The following is a 25,545-nucleotide window of genomic DNA, read 5'->3' as shown; positions in this document are numbered from 1 at the left end:
AGGGTCTAACTAAAACGGCCACAAAGAATGAAGATGAATAGACTTTAACAGAAATCCACTCCTTAAAACAATAGAAAGAGTCTCTTTACTAACGAACTTTAACAAGTTGCACACATATATATATATATATATATATATATATATATATAAAAGTTGAATTAGTCAATTAGATATGTGAGACAAAAAATGCGAAAAAATCTAAAATAGGGGTAGCCAAAGAAGAATAACTCAAAAAACAGCAGAGAGAATATCCTCCAATATAAACCCTAAATTCCACAACAAAAGTCTCCAAATATGACTAGGACCGAGTGAGAGCAAACCAGATAAGAATTGCACTCTCTCTCTCCTCTTTCCCTTTTACCTAATCCACAAAATAAGACAATACACGTCACCATGGAAACGGACCCAATGGATAAGGACCTCCCAAGCTCACACCTCTCCACCTCACAAGCAAACTTCCCTCTATAAATATAGGTGCTTTCCTATTTAAAAGAGTCCATTCTATGAATCTCCCCCTCTCTCTCTCTTTTAATTATTATATTCAACGAATTTTCAATCATTGAGTCTTTCAAAACTCGTTAAAACCACCTTGCCCTGCCCATTGATCCATTCAAAACAACGTTTTATATATATAATAATATAACTTGGGTTCTTCTTTTTATAGCCAGAGGTTTGTTGGGTTTTTGAGTTTGATTTCTGGGTTTTGCAATGGCTGCTGTGGCTGCTGGTGTTATTGGGGGTAATGGGTCTTCTTGGAATCTGTTTAAGGACAAGCCCAGGAAGAAGAAGACGGTGAATAAGGTTATGGTGTCTTGTGTTTATTCTTCTGTGATGGATCCTTACCAGACTTTGAAGATCCAACCTGGTGCCTCTGAATCTGAGGTCAGGAAGGCATTCAGACAACTTGCCTTGAAGGTTTGTTTACATCTGATTTAATCTCCGTTTTGATTTATTTTATTCTGGATTTATTTTTTTCTTTTTCAAATTTTCAAAATTTTCCCTTAGTATTTGGTTTTGAATAATGTATGTTACCAAGTAGAAAAGTAGGCACTTTTGTTACCTTTTTCCTGTTGGTATCCTTTTCTTCTGTTACTGTTTTTTTTTCTTGATGGGTTTTTTTATTTATTAGCTATTTTCTACGAGTCATGTGTTTTGGGTATTTATTAGGGATTTTATTTAATAGGCACTATGTTTGATTAAATTTATAATCAAATTTTGTGAGTTTGAATGATTGTTGTGGCGCTTTGTTGACTGATTGGACTTTGTCAATTGCAGTATCATCCAGACGTATGCAGAGGAAACAATTGTGGAGTTCAGTTTCACCAGATCAATGAAGCTTATGATGTATATATTTGTCTTCCCTTTCGTATTTTCTTTTATCAATCAAGCCTGCTATTTTATCCTGGATGTATGCATGTCATGTTGTTCACTTGTAATTTCTGTGCAAGATGGTGTTCCAATAGATGCTATCTGCTTCTTCTTTTGCACTATCAGAGAATTAATTGTTTACGATTTTGTTGGCCTCTTTTGTTCCTTATCTTGAGGTTGGTAATTGAAGCATAAACCAGTCATGGGCAAAGATGCTCTCTTGAGTCAAACCCTATTGTGAATATGAGTTTAATGCAATACCATTTAAAATGTAAGCATAATTAACTGTCACCAGAATAGAATCCTGCACTACTAAATTGTGGATGCACATTTTATATTCTAAGTCTTTGGATAAAGTTTCCGGTTAGATTTCATTTGCAGTTTAGAATCTGATGAGTGTCTGATTAAAACTTGAAACTGTATTGTGATCTATAAAACTTGAAATTCCATGACTAATTTTTAGCATCTTTATGAATTATATGATGTTGATGGAATCGGGCATCTTTTGAGACATTGCAAAAAGGTCTTTGTGGTGTGTTAGGTATTAGGTTCCTGGATAAGCTTTCTGATTATGATGTTTTATCAAATGGTAGGGTCCCAATAGAAACATTGTGTTCCCTAAGATACTGTAACAATTATCTGATCATATATACTCTTGTCTATGCAGATTGTTATGAGCAATTTGAGAGGAGAATCCACTCCATCTCCGATGTATGAGACGTACGATGAAGGAGTTGATGAGCCGATGAGAGGAATGAACGATCCGGATTGGGACATGTGGGAGGAATGGATGGGATGGGAAGGAGCTGGAATCAGGGACTACACATCTCACATTAATCCTTATATTTAAAGAAGAAATGTAATTAATCAATAGATGGGTTAAATCCAAATCCCTTTGCAACCTAAATGGTTGTTCTTTGTATATAATGGAACTGAGGATCAAATTGTCCTTTTTGTACATAGCTCAAGCAGGCAATGCCTCACCTCACCATTTACAAATGAAGAGTTCTCAAGATTTCTCTTGTCACTATTGCAAATTGTCTCTTTTAATTTTAATGTTTTATCTAAAAAAATTCTATATGCTCGACTTGTGTAGATTGATGTTAATGTTCCTTGTGTTGATATTGTCACTACATACATTTGCAGCACCTGCAAGCTTTGCCGTGAAGCATTCACCTAAAATCAGCCCAAACAAATTGCGTGTGCTCATCTAAGCTGTGAGGAGTTAATGTTAATCATCATCTATCACGAGTCCAACACAGTGCATGTCTTTAGCCAAGTTCTTTTTTTGATCGAGTCTTTTAGCCTTCATTTTTTGATCGAATCTTTAGCCAAGTTCAAGAATGAGAAAGAGATGTGGTTGTCAAAGAGTATTAGTAGTGTGGTACTAGAGTAATTATCAACTATATCGTCCACCTATATCGTAGCATATGGACTAATTATACTATGCGATCGTGTTCTAATACCAACAAAGATTCTAAGCTTCGTTGGAATAGATTTCCTAAAAATTATGAAGTCGAAACTACTTGAAAATAAAACATTCGTTGGCATGCGATCATCAATCCACATCCGGTAGAGAAAAGAAATAGACATGAACTTTAAACAGGTCGGCCCATTGGGCTTCAGACTGGCATATCCCATTGGGTTGAATTATCTTATTCTAGCCCATCCAAAAATACAGACCGCGTCGTGTCGGGCCTTATTTAATTGGGACGTGCTCTAGCCGGTCCAGTCCATTAGACACCTCTAGTTAAAAGAAAGATGTATAGTCTAGTGAGGCTACTACGAAGTATTGAAAATAAAACATTCGTTGGCATGCGATCATCAATCCACATCCGGTAGAGAAAAGAAATAGACATGAACTTTAAACAGGTCGGCCCATTGGGCTTCAGACTGGCACATCCCATTGGGTTGAATTATCTTATTCTAGCCCATCCAAAAATACAGACCGCGTCGTGTCTGCCCTTATTTAATTGGGACGTGCTCTAGCCGGTCCAGTCCATTAGACACCTCTAGTTAAAAGAAAGATGTATAGTCTAGTGAGGCTACTACGAAGTATTTACTCATGGGTGAGGCAAGCTCTTCTATTCTGGTTCACAGTTTCTCTTGGTTATATAGTCGATCTGAAGGAGAGATCGAGCTTCAAGAAATAGTGAATGGTCTTATCAATACCCAATAATACTCAAAATAAAAACCAACCTTCTAAGTGAAGCAGCAGACTATATAAATAAATAAATAAACAGTCCCCTTCTATTGAGGGATCTCTCAAATAAAATTATTTGAGGGACGCCCTTTAGGGTACCATACAATTTTTTTCCCAATGATCCAAACCATCTATTTTTTAGGTCTTCATTCATAGATCATCCTTACAAAAAATTAGACAAATCGGAAACCGTTTCGACATCCAATTGTGTCTTACAAAATCAATGAACACGGTACTTCAAGAAAATGCTAAAATTTCAATAACTTAATTGAGTGGTCAAATAATATCGGATTCAAGTGGTTTTTTGTAGAGATGATCTTTGAATGAGTATCTACAAAATAGACGGTTTGGATTAGTGAAATACAATCTGAAGTGGGGCCTACAAGGGGTGTCCCTTAAATAAGCTTATTTGAGGGATCCCTCAATGGAAGCTTTCTGATAAATAAAACTTTGTTTATATAAAAAGTTGGGTTTTTGGTTGATGGGCGGCTAGGTTTTGTTTGGGATCATCAGAATTTATGACTTGAGTCTGGGCCTATGTTGTTGTGGGCTCGGCTTATGACAAAAACGAAATGACAAAGAAAGAGGCAGAACTCGAAAAAGAGAAAAGGCCCCAAGACTTCGGCGTAGTTCTTTTCAAGGGTCTTTAGCTTTTTTTTTTTTTTTTGTTTGGGTTCAAAATAACCTCTTAACTAATTTGGTTAATTTTCACTGAAACAAAGGAATTAAGTTCGGATCATTACTTGACTCTTAGTTTTATGCTGTTTTTTTTTTCTAGTGTTAAATTTGTGCTAAAGAATTCTAAGTGACAAAGTATCATTTAAAAAAAATAAAATAACAATCATCATAGGTTTTATATCTAAGTTGAATAGAAACTAATTACAATTTGATAATCTATCCCACTTTTTAAAAATATATTTTTATATTGACCAAGATCCTACTTTGAAGTCAATACGCATCGAACTCTAATTGGATTGACCTTTTACATCTAAAGAAGCATTGTGCTTGTTGATGTGAATTAAGTATTTTTAGTCAGAACAGTTTGCTCATCTTCTTGAATATAAATTCGAATCCTCTTATCTGTACATTAAATTAATCTATAGTATTTTAAACTACTGTTTGTATAAATAAATAAATAAAGCATTGTTCTTTCTAGAAATATTAAATTTCGAAATGTGTAGATTAAAGAGCTTTTGGGGCCACTTTTGTTATTATCCTTTTATCTTTTAGGTTTTATTAAGAGATGAAAAAAAAAAAAAAAAAGACAAGAAGAAGAAAACAATCCAGTCGAGTTGGATTTATTTCGATCCGTTAAGGTTCGGGTTAAGGTCCGGTTGACCCATTAAGTTGTCGAAGAAGTAGGAGAGAGAGAGATGCAGGATCCGTATAATTATTAATTAAATTGTTTTTAATTTTTTCCTGTCAGTAAAATCATTATTGTATTTTATTTAATTATATACCTTTTTGAAACTTGAGGATTTTGTTTCTAGGACGTGTGAAAATGATTCCTTCTTCTTCTTTGGTTCCTCTTCCAAAAAACCAGTAAGCAAACCGCCTGATATGCCCACCGTGAATTTCAATTCATAGCGCAATTGGGCATGCCAAAAATCTCTCCTTTCTGGGTTTTCATCTCTCATTCTCCGATTTATGAATTTAGGGTTCTTATTCAAACCAATCAATTTTTCAATTTCATTTTGAGCTGAGTATCATCAAGAACACCAGCTCCTGGCAGCAACCCAGGTTTTCTTTCTCATTGCAGGTGATTGTGACTCTTCTTCTCTTGCTCCATATATCAATTCACATGCTTGTACTATATCTGGGTATGTGTTTATGGTCTGGAAACTGGGATTTTGGACATTCAGCCACCAAACTAGTAGTTTTTGAATTTGGAGTTTGAATCTTGATGCCTTCCATTTTCTTTTGGTGGAACTGTGGATTGAAGTTCATAAAGTTGGTTTTGTTCCCACGTTTGCATAAGGTTTTTCTCTGCTATATATGGTTATGTATGGTGTGCCATTCTTTGTGGAAATCATATCCTTATTCCATCATTTATTTTCTTGGAATTCTTGATGAATTGGGTCTCCTTACTGTAATCTAAGATGGGTATTTCGGTAGGCAATTAATCATATCTAGCACACATGAACCATAAAATGAAGTACTTGTGCAAACGTGAAAGCCTGCAATCAATGATTTTGGCAACTTTATACATAACGACAGCAGATAAATTTTAGTCCATGTATCTACTTCAATTTGTAAGTGTACTATTAGAAAATTATTTTGTTTTATCTTATTTTAAATGTTGCAGCACTGAGAGCTCATAGGTAATGGAGGACCTCAAAGAGAGGCTGCTTCCGCCAAAAGTCCCAAAACCTGCATCAGCTATTAACCTTCGGGAGTCATCTTATCGACCAGCAGCCTTTGGAAGGCAACCCTTTCAAAGTGTGGATGTTCTGGGGCTGAAGAAGCGGGGCCAGGGCCTTCGGTCTTGGATTCGTGTTGATACGTATGGGAATTCTCAGATCATTGAAGTTGACAAGTTCACCATGATGCGTCGTTGTGATCTACCTGCCCGTGATCTACGCCTGCTTGATCCTCTATTTGTTTACCCTTCAACCATCCTTGGAAGAGAGAAAGCTATCGTTGTAAACCTAGAGCAGATTCGATGTATAATTACGGCCGATGAGGTTCTTCTTTTGAATTCACTTGATAGCTATGTATTGCAATATGTGGTGGAGCTTCAGAGAAGATTGACAACAAATGGGGTAGGTGATGTTTGGCAATCTGATGGTTCTGAATTGAGTCGGAGGAGGGGAAATAGAAATTTTGATAGTGTGTTTGGAAGCACATCTCCTGATTATTTGCCCTTTGAGTTTAGGGCCTTAGAAGTTGCTCTGGAGGCTGCCTGTAAATTTCTTGATTCTCAGGTGTGTAAATGAGCACAAGAATTTGGGTTGTCTATCTCTCATCGTATTTCCTTGAGCACATATTTCTAAAAATACTCACATAACTTTGCCTTTTAAATATTGATTGAATTCTGCACTATAATTGTTGAAGGATTTCAATGATACTATCATGTGCAAGATGGCCAGTTAATAGTTTATGAAGACTTGTAATGTAATGCAAGGAAGTGGAGTGTATCAGCAACAATATCCATCTCATATTTTGTTTAGCTCAAGTACCAGATGTTTATAAGTAGCTATATGTGGTTATAAAACTCTTTTGCGAACTATATATTATGTTTGGTCCCTGAAATCTGGTGGTGATCCATCTAAAATTTAAACTTGTATCTGTTTTAATGAATGCCGAATCATACTTCTGTTAGCCTTTTATTTTACACTGATAGATCAAAGTCTCTGTACCCTTTTGTCAAGATGCTATTATGATACCAAAGATTGTCATTATTATGCGAAATTGTTTTTATGTTTTGTTTTTGTTTTTGTGTTTATGCCTTTGTCCTTTGATGTTATGATATGATGTCAAACAATGTTATGATCATATTCTTTCACTAGTTACTGAAGAGATGAAGTTTTCTTAGATCAGAGAAAATCTATAAATTTGTAGTATTCGGTTGGTATCAAATTTAAAGACAGTCCATGATGTAGGAATTTATATAGTTTTGAGGTCAGTGCCTAACGCTGAGTGATGATGATACTTGCCTTGGTGCCTCAGCCACTTATGTGATTAAATTTTGTCATGATGATTGAAGCTAAGCACGTAGTACCTTGCTATTTAGAGCAACTGGTGTGCCTTTCATTTTCATCAAGCACTCAAAATAGGTGTATCTGTGGTGTGGTGTTTACCATTGAAAAGGACGAGGCCTTAGACAGTGAAAGTACAGATGATTTGAAGAATCTTTTTCATTGACTGCTTGCATGCTTTATGGTCATCATGATAATAATCCATTTATTCAGAGTTCATTTCTTTTGGGGCAGAGTGTGGAGGTTTTGTGGGATATAAATATATTTTGGTCGGGTTTAGATCCTTTTAGAGTCTAAGGAACACCCAATTATTGTATAGGGGGAGGGATATGTTGTCAACAGATTCCTCATGTTTGTTTGTTTCTACCTTTGGTATTCAGCGGACATTTTGTCCTCTGTTTTGTTTGTGGTTAATCAGTTCTTAAAACCTTGTTTCTCAAACCAAAAAAAAAAAAACAATATCATGGATTTGTTATATTTCCAATAATGCTACAAATGCTCTTTACAAATTTGAATTCCCCATCGGTAGTCTGAACATTTTCTTGTTGGTTAAACATTCTCCTAGTTAGTAACTCATTTAATAATGGCTTGTTTATAGGCAGCTGAATTAGAAATTGAAGCATATCCGTTACTAGATGAGCTCACGTCAAAGATCAGTACACTGAACTTGGAGCGCGCACGTCGATTGAAAAGTAGACTCCTTGCCTTGACTCGGAGAGTTCAGAAGGTATTGCATAATCATCTCATTGTTATTTCATCCTGCTTAAGACTCCAAATGATGACCAAAACTGTCTTCCAACCTTTGAGCTGCATCTATTTAGGTTCGGGATGAAATAGAGCAGCTCATGGATGATGATGGAGATATGGCTGAGATGTATCTCACTGACAAGAAAAGTCGTATGGAGTCATCGTTTTATGGTGATCAATCTGTGCTGGGGTACAGATCTACTGATGGTACATCTCTTTCTGCACCTGTTTCTCCTGTAGCTTCCCCTCCCGATGGCCGAAAGCTTGAGAAAAGCCTGAGCATTGCAAGGAGTCGACATGAAAGCATGAGAAGTTCAGATAGTACTACAGAGAGTATAGAAGAGCTTGAGATGCTGTTGGAAGCATACTTTGTTGTCATTGACAGCACCCTGAATAAGCTGACATCGGTATGCATAGCACTTGTTTTATTGAACTTTGACATCAGTATATACATCAATGACTATATCTAATCATTCCAGTGTCATATTAACTTGAGTAGAATACAAGCTTATGTTATTTCTGTCCGTGTTTCAGTTGAAAGAGTACATTGATGACACAGAAGATTTCATAAACATTCAGCTGGTATGCGCCTCGTTTAATTTATTTTTTTCTCAATAAATGTCTAAATGTCTCTCAAATATTGCCTAAAACATTTGTCTAAAAACTGAATAAAGAAGAAAAGAGATAGTTTATTACTTTCTTTTTTTTTTGGTCAATCGATAGTTTATTACTTTTAGTCTCAAAATTGCCTAAAACACTGTTCAAATATCCAAAAGCTGTTAAACAATTATATTGAACAAATAAAGACGCTAGGTAAGTGTACTATATTAGTCAAAAGTCCCTTCATGATCCTTTTATTGAATAAGTACACTAGACTTAACTAAGTTATTAGCATTGAATGTTCACTGAGGGACCTCATTGTTTTACTGCAGACTTTCTAATACAATTTGAATTTTGCCGAGTACTTATCATTAGAAACCTCTATAATACCATGCGTAATTCGTTGGCTAATGCTAATTCTATAGCTAAAGATTACAATAATGTTAGATGTTACTTCCAGTTTCGTTTCTTTGAAATTTGTCGGTACGAAGGGGACAAAAATTTAACGCTAGAAAGTTTTTGCTCGCAGGATAATGTCCGAAACCAGCTGATCCAATTTGAGCTACTACTCACAACTGCAACATTTGTTGTTGCTATATTTGGGGTCGTAGCAGGAATCTTTGGGATGAACTTCACAATACCTTTGTTTGATAACGCTGGTGCATTTAAGTGGGTACTTATAATTACAGGTGTAACTGGCTTTTGCATATTTTCTGCATTTGTGTGGTTCTTCAAGTACAGAAGACTCATGCCACTTTAGATGTAAAACGAAACCTCAGTGAAGGAATTACAAATGAAAAAGAAAAAAATAATAATTTATTGCTATTGTCTATGTTCCTTCTTTAGATTAGGAGGAATTGAACTGAGGAGTTGGATTGAGGTGAATTAGATTCCAGATTTCTACTGAAGTTTAAGTTTACTAAATCATATAGATTGAGAAGAGTTAGATTTCGGATTCCTATTGAAGTTGTTTACTAAACCATATGGAATTGGGGTTGGAGTGGTGTTAATTACTAAAATGCCATTGTTGTTAGGTTAAAGTAGATGACAAATTTGAAATTTTAAAAATTGTATTAGGATATGATGGGTAAAAAAGATGAATTTCTAATGGGTTAGTTATACAGGAATTAGAATACCACATTCAACCAAAGAATTTAATTCTTCTAAAATTAGGTATTCAATTTTTAATTTTGTGTGGGTTCTATTTACTTTTTAATTCTTTGATGTGAAGTAAACACAATAATCATCCATACTTGAAATTCAATTCCTGATTAGTAAACACACCATAAATGAAAAGTTAGTTGGATGGATAAAGCAAAAGGCAGAGAATAATAAAATATTTAAAATATCATAAAATACCCTTGATTAGTGCAAACATTAAGAATTAAAATTATTAATTAAATGAGGATATTATTGTAAATTCATATTTTTTCATATTTAAAAAAATTAAAATTAAAAGAAAAATCAGATAATGGATCCTATTTTTATGGAACACAACTGCCCATTATCATTTTTAATTCTAAAATAAATTTTATTTTTTTTATTTTTTTTAAAAAAGTCTCTCACAGGTGCGGAGAGGCTAGTGTGCACTAAGCAAGAACTCTTTGGTCGGTGAATAAACAGTTCATCAGTTGTTGATTGGTGTGGTTCGATAATTATCATTCTGTTTTAATAAGAATGATGCTAAACGAACTGTAAAATTAACTGAGTACACCCTATGATCTAAGTACACCATAATATTTAAATCAAAATGTAAAATTAACTAAGTACATCTTATTTAACTACACAAAATACCCTTGGTACACCCTAATACACTATATCACATCTCATTTGCCATGTCATATTTTAATTTCTTCTAAAGCTTTTGTTCTTCACATTAAAAGGAGTCAATTTGAACAAATATGGGTTTTGTTTTTGTTCTGCAAATTCCTTTTCTTTTCTTTTTTCCTCATCTCAACGGGGTTTTGATTTAGTCTTCAAATAACGAATTTGTTCAAACTGGTTTGACAGCAAGCCATATGGGTCTAATAACTATAGCAAACTTGATTCAAATGAAAACTAATTTCCAAATGCCTTCTTATATTTGAACTTTAGATCCAACTAATATCTTCAATGATTGTTATAAATAGTTATACAGTCTTCCACTTTCAGATTTGGTCTCTTAATAATTTCCTTAACCTTCATCTCTAATAAAGGAGTTGTTGGGCAGCAATGGAGGGCTGTTGGTCGGCAAAGGATGGAGCAAAGGTACGAACATTCAACAATAGCTCTTTGTGCCACTGCCAATGCTTGCTGCGTTGTTCGCCATCAGCATCAAGTAATACGTTTGATTATGGTTGGATATGGTGAGTAGTACTTATTAAAATTATATTTGTTTTACAATTCAATATAGCATTTTTGGTCATTTTATATTAGAGTAAATTAGTCATTCAATAAATAGTTTGATAGTAGGGTGTACTCAGTTAATTTTATAGTTCATTTAGCAGCACTCTTTAATAAAACCTTATTTACGGAGATATAAACAGAATGGCTTGTTTGCTTATGTTTTTCTCTTTGGACTAAGACGAGCAACCTTGAAAGTTGGCAAACATGACCGGTTGAGATACTTTGATGGTAGACCTGGCAACGCATCGTGTCGTGTGAAATTATTCCAAATTTGATCTTCTAACATATTGTGTTTCAATATATGAAACCCATTCACAATTTTTGCAAGTTCGTGTTTCTTTCACCCATTTGCTCATTTTGCTCTACCCTTTTTTTCAACAATACCCCAACAACAAAAAAGTATTTAGTATAACATGAAGAAAATGTGTTATAATGCTATAAAACTTATGTCGAACACATTACACAAAAAATGTTCAAAAAGTTACAAAACACCATACATAAGAGAGATATAAGTTTTAGGGTTTAGGGTCGGCTGAAAGATTTTTCACAGAAAATAAGAACTAAAAGCATAGTGCATAAAGATAACATGACAGTATCGTGTTTCACGAATGAACACTGACTCGATATGTTAATGTTACACCCGTTATGGATCTGCCCCGATAAAGCTTGCCCCAAACACTTAGTTACATATTCATGTTGTATAGTGTACGTAATTTGATAAGGTCTACTTGAGAGTGCATGAAATACAAAGTAGGGACGTGTTAGATACAAGTTGTAGACATCACTAGGTGCAGTGGTAAATTGTAAAACTCTGGAGTATGTATGTATTCGGTTGGGGTCATTTTTCCCTTAGCAATGACACTTTTGATACAATCGATATTGGAATATGGAAAAATCGAATGCAACTTCAAGTGCCATTGTAAATGCTCTTGACCGATTGAACAACAATTCCCTTGGCACATTATTTACTCCAGTCTACCTGACTCCATAGAGCCAATTTACCAAGCATATTTTTGTTTACCCCTCAAAATTTTCTTGGCTGTATCAAATAAAAAAGTTGAATGAAGTTGAAAGAGCACTATTCACCTACTAGACACGCTGAACCTCAAAATGCACAAGATTAAGAAAAGTAGTGCTGGGCTTCTTCTTTTTTTGGTTCAACCGCCATACTTTATAGTGCAACTCAACATGACACCAGAAAGAAGCCTGATTGACATAACAAGAAATAGAAGTTTGCTTCTAGCTGGTTATTGAAAATGTGTTCCTCATGGACTGTAGATTTGTAACTATCACAAGGAAAATAAACAAAACTATTGCTCCTCAAGGATCATGAGAAGCCAGTATCTCTTCCAGAGAACAGGTTGAGAAGGAAAAAACAGTGCCAAACAACAAAGACCTATTGCACCTTCCAACCATTAAAAGAAGAAAAAAAAAAAAAGCAGAGGAAAGTTACACACCCTTAACAAGAAAGCTTTCAAAATCATTTAGCAGAAGAAGCCCCTGAAGAAAGTCTTTGGCTCCTTGCCTTATCAGCTTTCTCTAAGTAATCTTGATGGGATTGATGCTTTGCCCCTACAGGAGAGAACACAGTTTGAATTACATTAGGCAGATAAAATACCAGCAGTATAACTCCCCTTATGCATATGAAAGGGAGACGGGCAAATCAACCGGCAACCGAAACAAAATCTGATAATGAAGTACGAACCCCATTCATACAAGGCACATTCATGGATTACAACCATCAACTAAAGAAACTACCATGAAAATAGTACCATGTATTTACCTACAATATGGTAGTCAAAATCACAGTGCACATTGTCTTTTCCCCTTTCTTTTTTACACACAACACACAACACACAATAAGAGAGCAGAACAAAATGCCACTGAGATTAGAGGAGCCCCAAATTTCCTATGACAACATGCATATTAAGATGAGCTTATATATATTATTTTACATATAAAAAAACCAAATAAATAAATATTAATTCATAAATACAAATGATTGTAATTCCCATAGCTCAGATAGTCATAACCCAAATCTAATTATTCACTAAATACACAAAGGAGGCTCGAGCAATCAGTAAACACTTGACCCAATTTACACATTTCGATGAATTTAATTTAAACTGATCTGTGTAGTAGAATGGAACCACTTGATCCAATTTACACATTTCCACTGTTTGGTTGCCAAGAAAAATTAGGAAAATTCCAAAACCTAAAATTTGCAGCTGCATTGTGATTAAACCCAAAAAGACAGCGCGAAAATCCAAAAAAATAGTGAGAAAGATAAACAAACCTCGAGTCATGAGGTACCAAGGAACGGCAAAGACGGCGCTGACAAGAACGATGCCAGCAAATACGTGCTTCTTCTCACCGCTGTACATGTAGTGCTCCATTTTCGCCCTAAATCCCCTTCCTCCTGCTCCTCCTCCTCCTCCTCCTCCTCCAGTTGCGCTACTGGTTTTGGGCTCGCTGCTCATCTTCTTTTGCTTCTTCTCACTTCCTCGCACTTTTTCTCTTGTGGTTTATTTGAGCCGTCAAACAAACTCAGGCAGGCTCGGGTGCATCTTATGGCGTCGTGTTTGGCTGTGGGGTTTTAATTTCTCAACCACGTGTAGGATTCGTAGCGACCAGCTTCGCACTCATTTTATTTATTTATTTATTTTTTTAACCCAAAAAAACTAAATAAATAAATAAACTACGACCCCTTTCCCTTTGGAGTCCTTTTAACCGACCAATATTAGCAAAACCCATCGCAAGTTTATTTATTTGCTTCTCTGAAAACATGTCAGATGTGTATCCCTTCAAAATCTTTAATCATGAATTGGATATCTTGAATAATTATAGCTATATTCCATGGATATTGACTCTTCTTGCGTAAGATCTAAATAAGAGCTTGAGAATCTTCTTCATTAATTAGCTTTTTCAAATTAAACTTTCGGGCCGAATAAACTGCATTACGAAGAGCTATAGCCTTGGCTTGTAAAACAGAACGTGCAAAAGACACCATTTCCTTCAACTGACATCGGAACTGGTGAATAGGTGAGACTCAGGTCTGTCACATAGGGATTTAACGAAAATTTTGAACGTGAAGTTAATGACAGAATAAGATTGTAAAAAATTAAAAAGATTAAGGTACTTAAGTGTTAAAATTGAGAATGCAGGCACAAACATACTTTAAAGGTGAGAATTCATGATAAGAAATTGAAATTAACCAATTTACATGACAATAATTAAGTGGTCTTAATCTCCACCTTTGTTTTAAATAATGCCTCTAAAATTCAGGATTCATGCATACTATGAAATTCCTAGAGGCTAATGGAGCTTGAAGACATAATTAATGAAGTGGCACGTCATGCGTGTAGAGATGTTAGTTTAAATTAAACTAAGTAAAAACAAGTTAATATAATAAGAATAAAATAGTAATTAATGATTATTAAAAAGACCAAAAAAAAAAAAATCTCCCATATTTTTCTCTCACTACTTTACTTTATTTATTTTTTAATTTCTTCTCAACTTCTCAAATAATATCGGTCTCACATGTGTTGTGCGGAAGCGTCAACCAACTGTGAGTGAAAAATAAACAACTACTGGCAGGAAAAAAATTGAACAGAAAATTACAACAAGAAGAACACCAAGATTTATACTGGTTCGGCAATTGCCTACATCCAGTTTGGAGACGACGGAGTATTCCACTATAATCAATGAGGATATACAATAGTGTTTACCACTCAATTTCCCAAAGACCCAAATACACTCAACCTCATTCACTCACAAAGGAAGAGAAAACAATGATACAAAGCAAAGAACAACTAGAGAGAATTTGTTTCTCTCTTTGGCAAAATGCCTTTCTTGCTATTTTTCTCTTCTACTCAACACTTGGTTGGATTCTTCAAATGAAACCATTTGCTTCCAATTTATAGCCAAAGGAAGTGGCTTCTCAAAGAAGCCAAAGGTTAGGCAAGTCAACAATAGCCTACCACCATTTGTGAAAGCTAATTAATGCATTCCCATTGCAACTTGTCAATAGCCATCACTTTTGACTATTGTAAAAGCCAATTAATGCATTCACATTGCAACTTGTCAATTTGCCGATATTGTTGACTATTGGTTTGAGGCAATAATCAACAACATGCATATCGTATGATGTGTGAAATTAGTTTTCTAGGGTAAAACTATAGAAACTGATAAATATTTTATCCAGTCTTATAGTCCAAGCTTGTGACTAAACAAGAAATTAGTGTTGAGGCCTTGTCAGCTACGCAAACTCACCTTTATAATATTCGGCTCTGTAAATATTTGTTATTTCTTTCCAGTTTTTGTACAAATATGTATCTTTCTCTTAACCTTTTCCCTTTTTTTTTTCAAAAGAAAATCTTTCTCTTTCCTTTTTTTTTTTCAAAAGAAAATCTTTCTTTCCTTTTCTTTTTTTCCAATGAAAGTCTCCGTCTTTCCTTTTTTCATTTTGTATATAGCCGCCCCTTTTTCTGTCTTTCTTGCCAATCAAGCTTCAAGCTCCAAGCTCCGATCATGGCTGATGCACTTGCCCTGGTTTCCAGACTGTTAGACCAACTGGACGGAAAGGAGGAATTTACAGAGCTCACCGGAATCCTCCGCCACATTGAACCAGTGCTGGAGGATGCAGAGAAGAGGCGAGTGAAAGAGGAGCGCGTGAGAGTGTGGTTGGAGAAGCTCAAAGACGTGAGCTGCGACATCGAAGACGTGTTGGATGAGTTGAGCACTGCCATACCCAAATTGGAAGAAGAAACTCATGGAACAAAGAAAGCTTTCGTTTTGATGAAGGTATGCTTTTCTCGGCTTACCTCTTGCTTTTGCTGCAGTCAATTAGTCAATCGGGTCGGTCAACGACGTCGTATTAAGTGTTTGAGGGAAAGACTGAGTGTGATTTTCGCTGAGAGTCATGGGTTCAGGTTTAGAAAGTACAGAGAGATTGATCAGCCGGAGAGAGTAGGAACAGGAATTTCTACCTCCCATAAATTGATTGAAGAACCGAGTTTATATGGTCGAGATGAAGATCAGAAGATGTTAATAAGAAATTTGGTATCTGAGAGTAGTGAAGAGGGTGTGGTTAGGGGGCCTGGTGTCATCTCCATTGTTGGTGTGGGTGGAATTGGGAAAACCACTCTTGCACACTTAGTATATAATGATCAAAAGGTTAAAGCTCATTTTGATTTGAGAATTTGGGTGTGTAAGTCGTTTTCGTCTCGTGAGTTGAGGATTGCTGAAGAAATTCTTCAAGTTATTGCCCAAAAAACTAAGACATCAAACTTGGTTGAATTGGAAGCTTTACTCGAGAGTATTCGTGCATCTGTTTCAGGAAAGAAGTTCCTTCTTGTGTTGGATAATGTGTGGGATCCCCGGGATGCAGACTTTTCGAAGGGTTATCTTCTTTGGAAGCTTTTGCGTTTTGGTGTGGCGGGCAGTAGAATTTTGGTGACCGCAAGAACTGAGCGCATGGCTAAGAGGATTGGAGCAACTAGGATGATTCATCTAAATGCATTGTCACAAGAATCTTCTTGGTTGACATTTAGGCAAATTGCATTTTTTGGAAGGGATGCAAGTGAGTGCAAACAACTAGAAAAAATTGGTAAGAAAATTGTGAAGATCTGCTATGGCTTGCCTCTTGCGATAAAGGTCATCGGGGGTCTCCTGCACTTTAAGAGTAGTAGAGGAGAGTGGGAATCTGTTTTGCGAGAGATGATCTGGGAATTGGGACATGCAAACAACATAAGCACTTTTGACCTGCTTCTGTTTAGTTATCATGATTTGTCTCCTGCACTAAGATGTTGTTTCTCATATTGCGCAATTTTTCCGAAAGATCACGTGATTGAGAGAGACAATTTAATTAAAATGTGGATGTCACAAGGTTTTCTTGGTCTCAGTGTTGACAGAAACAAAGAGAAGGAAATGTTAGGTCAAGAATACTTTATGAACTTAGCAATGCGGTCTTTCTTCCAGGATTTCGAAAGAGATTATAAAGGAAATATTATCAAATGCAAGATGCATGACTTGGTGCATCTCTTGGCCCAATATGTCACTAGATATGAATGCTTTATCACGGGTGTTGATTGTGTTGAAGAGCCAGACGTTGAAAGTGCCCTTCATTCTACTTTTGTCCAAGCACTGGGGGGTTACATAGGAGAGCCAGACATTAAAGGGGCTCGTCATTCTACTTTTGTCCTAGCACCTGGGGATGCAATTCCTATCTCAACGCACAACAGAAAAGGACTGCGCACCCTCTTCACTTTGTGTTCAATGAATGTTCCGATAAATCCCGGGACATTCGTGCATCTAACATGTCTTAGAACATTAAATTTGAGTCGCTGCTGGTTCAAAGAACTACCACAGGAGGTTGGTAAGTTCATACATTTGAGATATCTCAATTTATCTAGTAATGATGAGTTGGAAATATTGCCGGAGACATTGTGTGATTTATCGAACTTGCAAACCTTGTTGATCAACAATTGCATGCAAATTAGAAAACTACCAGAAGGGATGGGGAAACTAGTGAACTTAAGACATCTTCACCTTGATTATTGTTTTAATCTAGAGAGTTTGCCGAGGGGAATTGCGAAGCTGACTTCTCTTCAAACACTCGATATGCTTGTTGTACCATGTGATGATGAGGAAGAAGCATTTAAGCTGGGAGATTTGAAAAATTTGAACCTCGAAGGGTATCTTCATATTTGTAGGTGTGGAAACCTACAAAATGTGACTGCGGCTGAGAAAGTAGAACTCATTACTAGAGGGAACCTTGTTGATTTGAATCTAGATTTTGATTGGAGTGAAGAGAGGAGACTTAAAGATAAAATTATACTTGAAGCTTTACAACCACATCCAAATTTGGAATCTTTAGAGATTCGAAAATATCGAGGCACCACCATATCTCCAGATTGGATGCTGCGGTTAACAAATTTGAGAAGGCTTATCCTGCATTCCTGCTCAGATTGTGAGTCTTTACCTCCTTTGGGGAAACTCCCATCCCTTGAATCATTGGAAATATGTCTTATGAGTAGCATGAAAAAGGTTGGGTGTGAGTTTTTGGGAATAGATTCTGGTGGGTCAGAGAACTCATCTATTATTTCATTCCCGAAATTGAGGGAACTTCGATTTTCATCCTTGTTCAAGTGGAATGCATGGGTAGGGAGTGCAAGGTCCATGAAAGGAGATGCTTCTATCAAAATAATGCCAAGTCTTCATACCTTAGAGATTGACTCTTGCTTTTGCATTAAAGTGCTTCCATACTTCCTCCGAAGAATACCACTGCAGAATTTGACGATCAACAAGTGTAAAATTCTCCAAAAACATTGCCAAAAGGAGAAAGGAAAAGAGTGGTTCAAAATTTCTCACATCCCAAATATCAAAATTAATATTTAATGTGTTCAAAGACGACACCCTTCAAGTTACAAACACATTGGTGAGATGGAAGTGAAGACTTCGGAGACTTTCAGATATTGCACAAGATAATGAAGGGCAGGTTCCAGAATATGAAACTCTCAGTTTAATTGAAGGACTCGACAAGTCTCATCGGGCTGCTCTGGTAGCTTCTCCTTCCTTTGGACATAATTGGTTGCAACAAATATAGCTAGTTTTTTAATTATGACCGAATATTTTTCTTTCAAGCTACATAATTGTAGGGTTCTGTTGTTTTCAATATATTTCTATTAGTTTGAGGTTTAAACGAATTTCTCTCTTTTCTCTTTACATTTCAAGTAAATATTAGCTGCATATACGAGGTGTCAGACCGATTTTTTTCAAATCATTTTAAAGCCTGATCTTATATGACTGCAGAAATTGCTTGTGCACGAAGGGATTTCACGTGTTTCACATGATTAAAGATAATTCCTCTGCATTTCACCTAAGTATTTCTATCCAAATTATCCAGCGTCGTGAACCTTTTTTCGTTAACTATCTTGTGCGGAGAGAGTTAGCCCTGCCTGCTTCTCAAGTTTAAATTGTTTATATGTTGTTGTGATTTTATACGCGAATGGTAGAGCTGTTCAGAACTTCTCATTGTCTTTTGACATTGGCTATGCTCATCTATCACCATATAAGTTATTATCAGTACCATTCCCAGTTGTCAATCCTGCCATGCAGCAGAATTTGCAGTCTTGGCCCTGTTCTTAGGAAGGGCTGGTAACTTTTTCTCTCTATTTTGGGGAACTTGGAATTCAAGTAATAGGTCTATCAAAATATAGGGGACGATTGTTAATAAATGCAAGATTGCAGTCTCTTTTGTGATACTTACATCGTCACTCTTGTAAAACAGGGGTTTTCTAAATGAGTGAGTATGAAGTGTTTATCCTTCCAATTTGCAGTAAAAAAGAAAAAATGGAACTATACAATGCGAATTTGACGGTTTGCAAATTAAGAGCACTAGCATGAATTACCTCCTTAAAAAGAAAGCAGATTGCTGATTAAGAGTAAAATAAATTCTGCACAACTTGGCATTGTTGAACAAAGGGTTTAAGACCTAACCGCGACAAAACAAAACCAAATTCTAGGCATCTATGTGCTTCTGAAACAGAACAAAAATCTGGTTTAACCAGATCAACAAAATGGAAATACTAGGATCTAGATGTGAAGTTCGACTGAGTTATTGTGATGTAAGAAATTGAAAGAGTTCTAGTGGTATTTATCCCTGCTTAATTGGGATCAATTTGGAAAGAAAAAAAAAAGTTGGTGTAATGCATTAATAACATTGTTTTAAGAGAGAAGGTTGCTAGCACTCTCCCCAAGCGATATTGGCGAGGGAGAGTCGAACACATTACCTTAGTTTAGATTCCAAATTTGAATACCTCGTCTTTTGCCAAAAAAAAGATGCATTATTTATTGTAGAGTGATGAGTGAGGGTCAATTAATGAGATTAACTAGTTTTAACAATCATTAAAGTACTAACTATACCCTTGTCTCCCTTAACCTTGTCAGATTGGCTGTAAAAACACAATGGTTTTCTCAAATCATTCTTCGCGCCAATTTCTTTCTCAGACTCGTGTAATGGAAACATTTGCTGGTTTAATATACAGTTATTTTCAACATTGGACTAACGAAGAATTTAGTACTGTGAGTTCATATAGTATCTATAACATGAGTTTTCAAATTAAGAGCAGACACACATTTCTGCACTCATTAAATATTTAGTGTAATTTTTCTTTTGAAATTTCTGATTTATTATTAGAGCAAAAAGATTCAATTAAGTCCAATGAGAAAGTAAGAAGGAAGAAACCACACAAAAAAAAAAACATAAAAAACAAAAAAAAGGCAAATCTAAAATGAATTCTGCAGGAAAAAAATAAATGAAGAAGCAATGGCATTGAAGTACATTCTGCAGAAAGTCTTTCCTAAACCAAACAACAGATGGAAAACAAGTAAAACACATAGCAACATAATGTAAGAAAGAAACTAATGGCAACATAATGGAGATCCTCAGTTGCTCCAAGTTTTTTTTAAAACCTATTTACCTTCATTATCTAGAAGGCGATTCAAACTTGGAACTTGTACACGCATGGTATTACGACTAAACAAAAGTAAACAAAAATTAGGACAGAAGCCTACAAATGCTTTAAGACCTAACCAACAACAAATATAAATAAAACCATATTCTAGGCATCAACTAGCCCCCTCAGTAAACAAACACTAGACAAGGATTCGGCGTCGAGAGATATTTGAGATTCCGTAAGTAACTTAGTGCAACATGGCAAATTTCATTGAGAGAAATCAGCAATAAAGAAAAGAAAAACGGGTCACAACATATTATTAAGATTTGATCGTTGCATCAAACCGCCCCTTCTTGTATCGAAAGGTTTTTCGTGCTATACACCACGTTGAGAAAGACCAGCCTCCTATGTACCGTACTATTTTTTTACCTCGAAAGGGAGTTTAAACTCGCGATTTGCAGAGCTAAGACCGGCCGGGTTTTGTTTCTCAGTCTCTTTCTATCAGTAGGCTAGCCCCCCAGGTACTCTCTTTCAACCTGACACGCTTCGACCCCTCTTTTGGTTCTTCGCATATCCAATAAAAACAAACTCTTTCTTCTTTTTTTCGGTATGTGGTATGCCGCTTCACAAGCAAGGAGCATCTAGCCTAGATTTATCTGTCTTGATGGATTTCCTGGATTGCCTAGAATTGAGAAAGACTATAAAAAAGCCCTCATACGACGATTCTTTCGCGAAGAACTAGCTCGTTTCAGCATCAGCAGCAGAGTCCGTTTATTCTGTCTGTTCCATGGCCACCCACAACAGAGGAATGGGAATTCTAGTTCTTTTATGTCTCATCTCATGGGTTCCCAATCCAAGTCAGTAGATAAGGGGACGAAAGAACTAGAAAACCACTTCGTCGGATCGTCCTGATGAAATATAGGACTTTGTTTCCTCGGTCGAGAAGGCTACTCGAAATAGAGTATGATTTATTTGCCTCAAGTGAGTACATTGGACCTGCAGATCGGTATCTATAACAGTCAAGATGAAACCCCTGGCTTCAAATTTGAAGGTTATTAAGCGCATCCCTTTAACCCAAGACTCCTCAGCGAGTGCATATCAGATTATGAGTTACTTTTTATTGGATGATTTAAATCCAATATGGTAGTGTTTTGGGGTGGTCAAAATTCACGCAATCCGCAAAGGAGTAATTCCTAGTGGCGCAACTCCTAGCAGCCTAGAATTTCTAGGAAGAATTCCTAGCGGTGGAGTTCCTAGCTGCAGAGAATTCCTAGTGGTTAAAGAATTCCTAGCGGTGGAATTCCTAGTCGAGAAATTCTAGCGGCCATGGTGCCTTCTCAAAAAAAAAAAAAAGGCTAGGCGTATCCTTGCAAAATTGGCTGAACGCTTTCTTTTGAAAATGTGGCCGGACACTTCTCATAAAGTTGGGCCAAGCACTCCTTAAATACCTTGGTTGGTGACTCCTTTGGCAAAAAGCTGGGCCAGGGTGGATTTTCTCATTGCCTACCTGGGTGCCCTCCTCACAACACTTGAGCAAGCAAAGTTGGGCCAAGAAAGCTGAAGTTCTGCGGGAGGTATTTCCGCCAAGGGAGTTGAAGTTCGGCAGGAGGTATGTTCACCAAGTTCCCAATATTTGAATATATTGAGAACTCAAAGAGAGTTCAACGTGGAGCCAAGCCCAACATCCAAATATTTGGAGTTCCCATACCTCCCACCTTGGCGGATGGTCAGCCAACTCTAGAATCATAAAAACTCAAAGGGCACGAGGTTCCACCGGATGTCAAGATGAAATCTCGGAGGTCTAAGCCCAAGCCACAAATTCACGCCCAAGATTTCCAGAGGTCAGTGTGCACGTGACGAGGCCTCACAAGGAAAGAATTCAAGGAGGTTGATGATGATTCAGAATTTTCCAAAACGAGAGAAAATCAAGCAATCATAATATCTCCGCTGACGTGATCCACGGATTTAGAGCATCCACAATAGACTGCCTAAACCACCACCTTAGATAAAATTTAGGGAGGAAGTAAGAAAACCCACCTCCAACCATGCTCTTTATCTAGCTCCTAAAATAGGGAGACCTCTAGGAGTTCCTAAATCTGAGTAGAGAGAATGAACTCTTAGTGGCTCCCTATAATTTAATGCTACCCTATTTGATGAATATTTTTAAACACTTAATCAATATTGTCCATTTTTATATTCTTTTTTCATATAGATGGACCATTTATGTTGAATTAAAATATAATTATAGCATTTATGACTCCCTAAACTAGAGAGTATGATTGAAGTTGAAATTTTATAGAGAGCTCCTAAAATCACTTTTGTGTGTTTTTAGCTATATTTTAACTAAAAAAATGGAGAGCATGATTGTAGATGCTCTTAAGGGGCTTCAAAAGGAAAGAATTTTGAGGGAATTGATCTTTGGCCATTCAATGGCCAGCCCATGGGCTGACGGATGCCCTATATAAACCTTGCTCAATGAAAGGAGAAGACACAATCCGACATACGAACCTATTTTTCGTCTTGCACTTTTCTTTTCCTAGACTTATAGGATTTTACTTTTCAAGCACCTAGTGTAGCAAGTTCTCCCTTTTCCTAGAGTAAGTTTAAATTCTTGCGCTTTACATTATCTTGTCTTTTAAATTCATCAGGTCTATTTCAATTGCTTTACTTTTCATTGTTATTGCATTTTAATTAAGTTTAATTTAGTTTATTGTTCTTGTAGCTTTTATTTCGTTCTTGCTTTATTTATTGCTTTGTCTATTTTATTTTACTTTAATTCTTGTCTTTATATTTAAACGCACATTTAATTTAATTACATGTTTTTCACTTAAAAATCACAAAAACATCCATCCAAAGCTTGCTTAACCATCCTTGAGCTCGAGGAAGTGAAAGAACCTAGGCAAAGAGGAGGTTCCTTGCTTGGCCGATCAATCACTTGATTAGAAGTCAGAATCGCAACATATCCATCTACCCACATGCCATTCAAGCCCAAATTCATGGCTTGGTGATGGCATGCCCTGCACTCAAAAGAAGAAGGACCAAAAGTTTCTTCTATCGGCCACCTCGACTGAAGAGAGGGAAACAGGTAGCTTAATTATAAACCTGCCACTTGTGGTGTGTGGAATGGAATTCAAGGGACGGGACAAGTAGCAAATATGACACCATTTCTTTTCCAGAATTAGGCAAACACAGGACTAATAAAAAGAACTCAGGGCAAAATTTGATTTGAGTTAAATGTCGAGAATTTAAGCTTGCAAAAACTTATATTATGGCAATTTCATGGAAAGAACAGCATAGGCAGAAGTAAAGAACAATTATAGTATATAAATTTGAATTTTTTTTTTTTACAATTTCGTGGTTATGAACTTGAAATGAATAATTTCAAGTCATCGACTTTACAAATAAAAAAAATAAAAGAATAAAGAATCTTAATGTCCAGCTGGTATCTCAAAACCCGGTAGGGGATGAATTCTGGGAACAGTGGCAGTGCTTGCACGGTAATCTGCTTTCGGTTTGAAGTAAGAGACACCATATGCATATCCCAAAGATGAGTTGACCACCTTCAACTTGGCATGACCCGCTTTTGATGGTTGAGGCGGCGCTACGAATGGATGAGACAAGAGCCTTTCAGCTGTTGATCTTTCACAGGACCTCATGGCAAGGCAACTCTTGAGAAAATCCCTGGCCACATCTGAGATCTCGGCCGGAATTTTGGAAGTGCGTAGATGATCAAACACCGTCACGTCGACGGAATTGTCAAGATCACAACCAGGCTTCAAATCCCAGGGGGAGTTTCCGGTTAGCATCTCAAACACAATACAACCAAGAGCCCAAATGTCACAGGACTGATCTTGTTTGTTATCAAATAAAGCCTCTGGGGACAGATACCTAGGAGTGCCTCTCCACCGACTATAGTTGTCCTTGGTTTTCTTAGCCAACCCAAAATCTGCAATCTTGGCTACAAAACTAGTTGTAGCACCAGACCTAGCGGTAGTAGAAGTAGTGGTAGTGGTAGTGGTAGGCACAAGCAGAAGGTTGTCCGGCTTCAAATCGCAGTGAACATAGTCACACTTGTGAATGTGTCTAATCCCTTCAAGAATTGACCTTGTATATCTTCTAACATCGTATTCAGGCAATCCAAGACCATTGGATTTTTGTATGAGGCCATCAAGGGTTCCTCCAGAAGCAAATTCTAACAACAAGTTGTAGACCTTGTCACCCTTGTCTGTGGTTGTGGTCTCTTCACCGAAGCGCTCGATAACGAAAGGGCAGCCCTTGATCTCAAACAGAACCCCTGCCTCATGTTCAATAGACTTCGAAGCAGACACCTTTGCCGATTTCACCGCCATCATCGCAGGCAAATTGACCATACGGCTAAACTCACCCCTTCTTCGTTTCTTGGGAGTAGCGAGAAAAACAGAACCAAAGCTTCCTTCTCCAATAAACTCCCCTCTCTGCCAGTGCCCTCCATGACTCCACATGCTGTGCTTTTCCCCATCTAATTCTTCTTCAACCTTTCTTTTCATTCTTCTTCTTCTTCACTCAGTTCTCTGTTTTCTCTCAACAAGGAAATAAGTATTTCTCTGAAAAAATTAGCGGCTTGCTTGATTGATTGTGCCCTATAATGCTTTATAGTATTGGTTTAGGGAATAGGAAGATGTATGGAATGTGTGGTTTATTAGGGTTAACGAGATGTATAAAGTCGGTCAGGTTTAATTGATGCTTTTGTAGGTTTTGATTTGTGACGTAGCCACCAAGCTACTAGCTAACAGATAAGAATTTCCACAATACTTTATCTTCGTTTTTTTTCAATATCGTTTTATTATTGGTCTGAATTTTTTCACATTTTACAGCTGTAGAACAAATTTTCACATTTTAATTGGAGACTTGATTGTTTTGGATGGCGACAAAATGGAAACCTTTCCTAATAAGAAAAGGAGTTAAATTTATTATTATTATTATTATTATTTTATGGAAGAAAAGAAATTCAAATTTATTAAAGAAACATTATCCTCCGCTTATCACAAGTTAACCTCCAAATTGCTTTTCAGCTTCTTTGTTCTGCTCTCTCTCTTTGTATTCTTTA

At 36.5% G+C, this 25,545-nt stretch overlaps 5 protein-coding genes across 5 annotated transcripts; 3 read left to right on the top strand and 2 right to left on the bottom strand.

The window, feature by feature from the left end:
• Positions 485 to 2,398, top strand: LOC18782080 (chaperone protein dnaJ 8, chloroplastic). Its single transcript, XM_007214780.2, has 3 exons — positions 485 to 915; positions 1,276 to 1,344; positions 2,036 to 2,398. The coding sequence occupies exons 1-3, from the start codon at positions 709 to 711 to the stop codon at positions 2,216 to 2,218; spliced, it is 459 nt and encodes a 152-aa protein (XP_007214842.1). The 5' UTR covers positions 485 to 708; the 3' UTR covers positions 2,219 to 2,398.
• On the top strand, positions 5,018 to 9,501 carry LOC18781608 (magnesium transporter MRS2-1). The gene is made up of 6 exons (XM_007215316.2): positions 5,018 to 5,330; positions 5,877 to 6,495; positions 7,868 to 7,996; positions 8,091 to 8,423; positions 8,551 to 8,598; positions 9,146 to 9,501. The coding sequence occupies exons 2-6, from the start codon at positions 5,896 to 5,898 to the stop codon at positions 9,374 to 9,376; spliced, it is 1,341 nt and encodes a 446-aa protein (XP_007215378.1). The 5' UTR covers positions 5,018 to 5,330; positions 5,877 to 5,895; the 3' UTR covers positions 9,377 to 9,501.
• LOC18783466 lies at positions 12,191 to 13,600 on the bottom strand. The gene is made up of 2 exons (XM_007214820.2): positions 13,298 to 13,600; positions 12,191 to 12,573 (listed from the first exon to the last, which is right to left on the bottom strand). Exons 1-2 carry the CDS (start codon positions 13,479 to 13,481, stop codon positions 12,482 to 12,484), a joined length of 276 nt encoding a protein of 91 aa, XP_007214882.1. The 5' UTR covers positions 13,482 to 13,600; the 3' UTR covers positions 12,191 to 12,481.
• Positions 15,171 to 18,707, top strand: LOC18783601 (putative disease resistance protein RGA3). Its single transcript, XM_020560558.1, has one exon. The coding sequence runs from the start codon at positions 15,331 to 15,333 to the stop codon at positions 18,397 to 18,399; it is 3,069 nt and encodes a 1,022-aa protein (XP_020416147.1). The 5' UTR covers positions 15,171 to 15,330; the 3' UTR covers positions 18,400 to 18,707.
• On the bottom strand, positions 23,888 to 24,985 carry LOC18783216 (mitogen-activated protein kinase kinase kinase 2). The gene is made up of 2 exons (XM_020559842.1): positions 24,483 to 24,985; positions 23,888 to 24,443 (listed from the first exon to the last, which is right to left on the bottom strand). Exons 1-2 carry the CDS (start codon positions 24,983 to 24,985, stop codon positions 23,888 to 23,890), a joined length of 1,059 nt encoding a protein of 352 aa, XP_020415431.1.

The sequence above is a fragment of the Prunus persica genome, chromosome G3, assembly GCF_000346465.2.
Source record: "Prunus persica cultivar Lovell chromosome G3, Prunus_persica_NCBIv2, whole genome shotgun sequence".
Taxonomy (NCBI): Eukaryota; Viridiplantae; Streptophyta; class Magnoliopsida; order Rosales; family Rosaceae; genus Prunus; species Prunus persica.
Note: the sequence above shows the minus strand (reverse complement) of the source record. Positions and strands in the feature narration are given on the sequence as shown.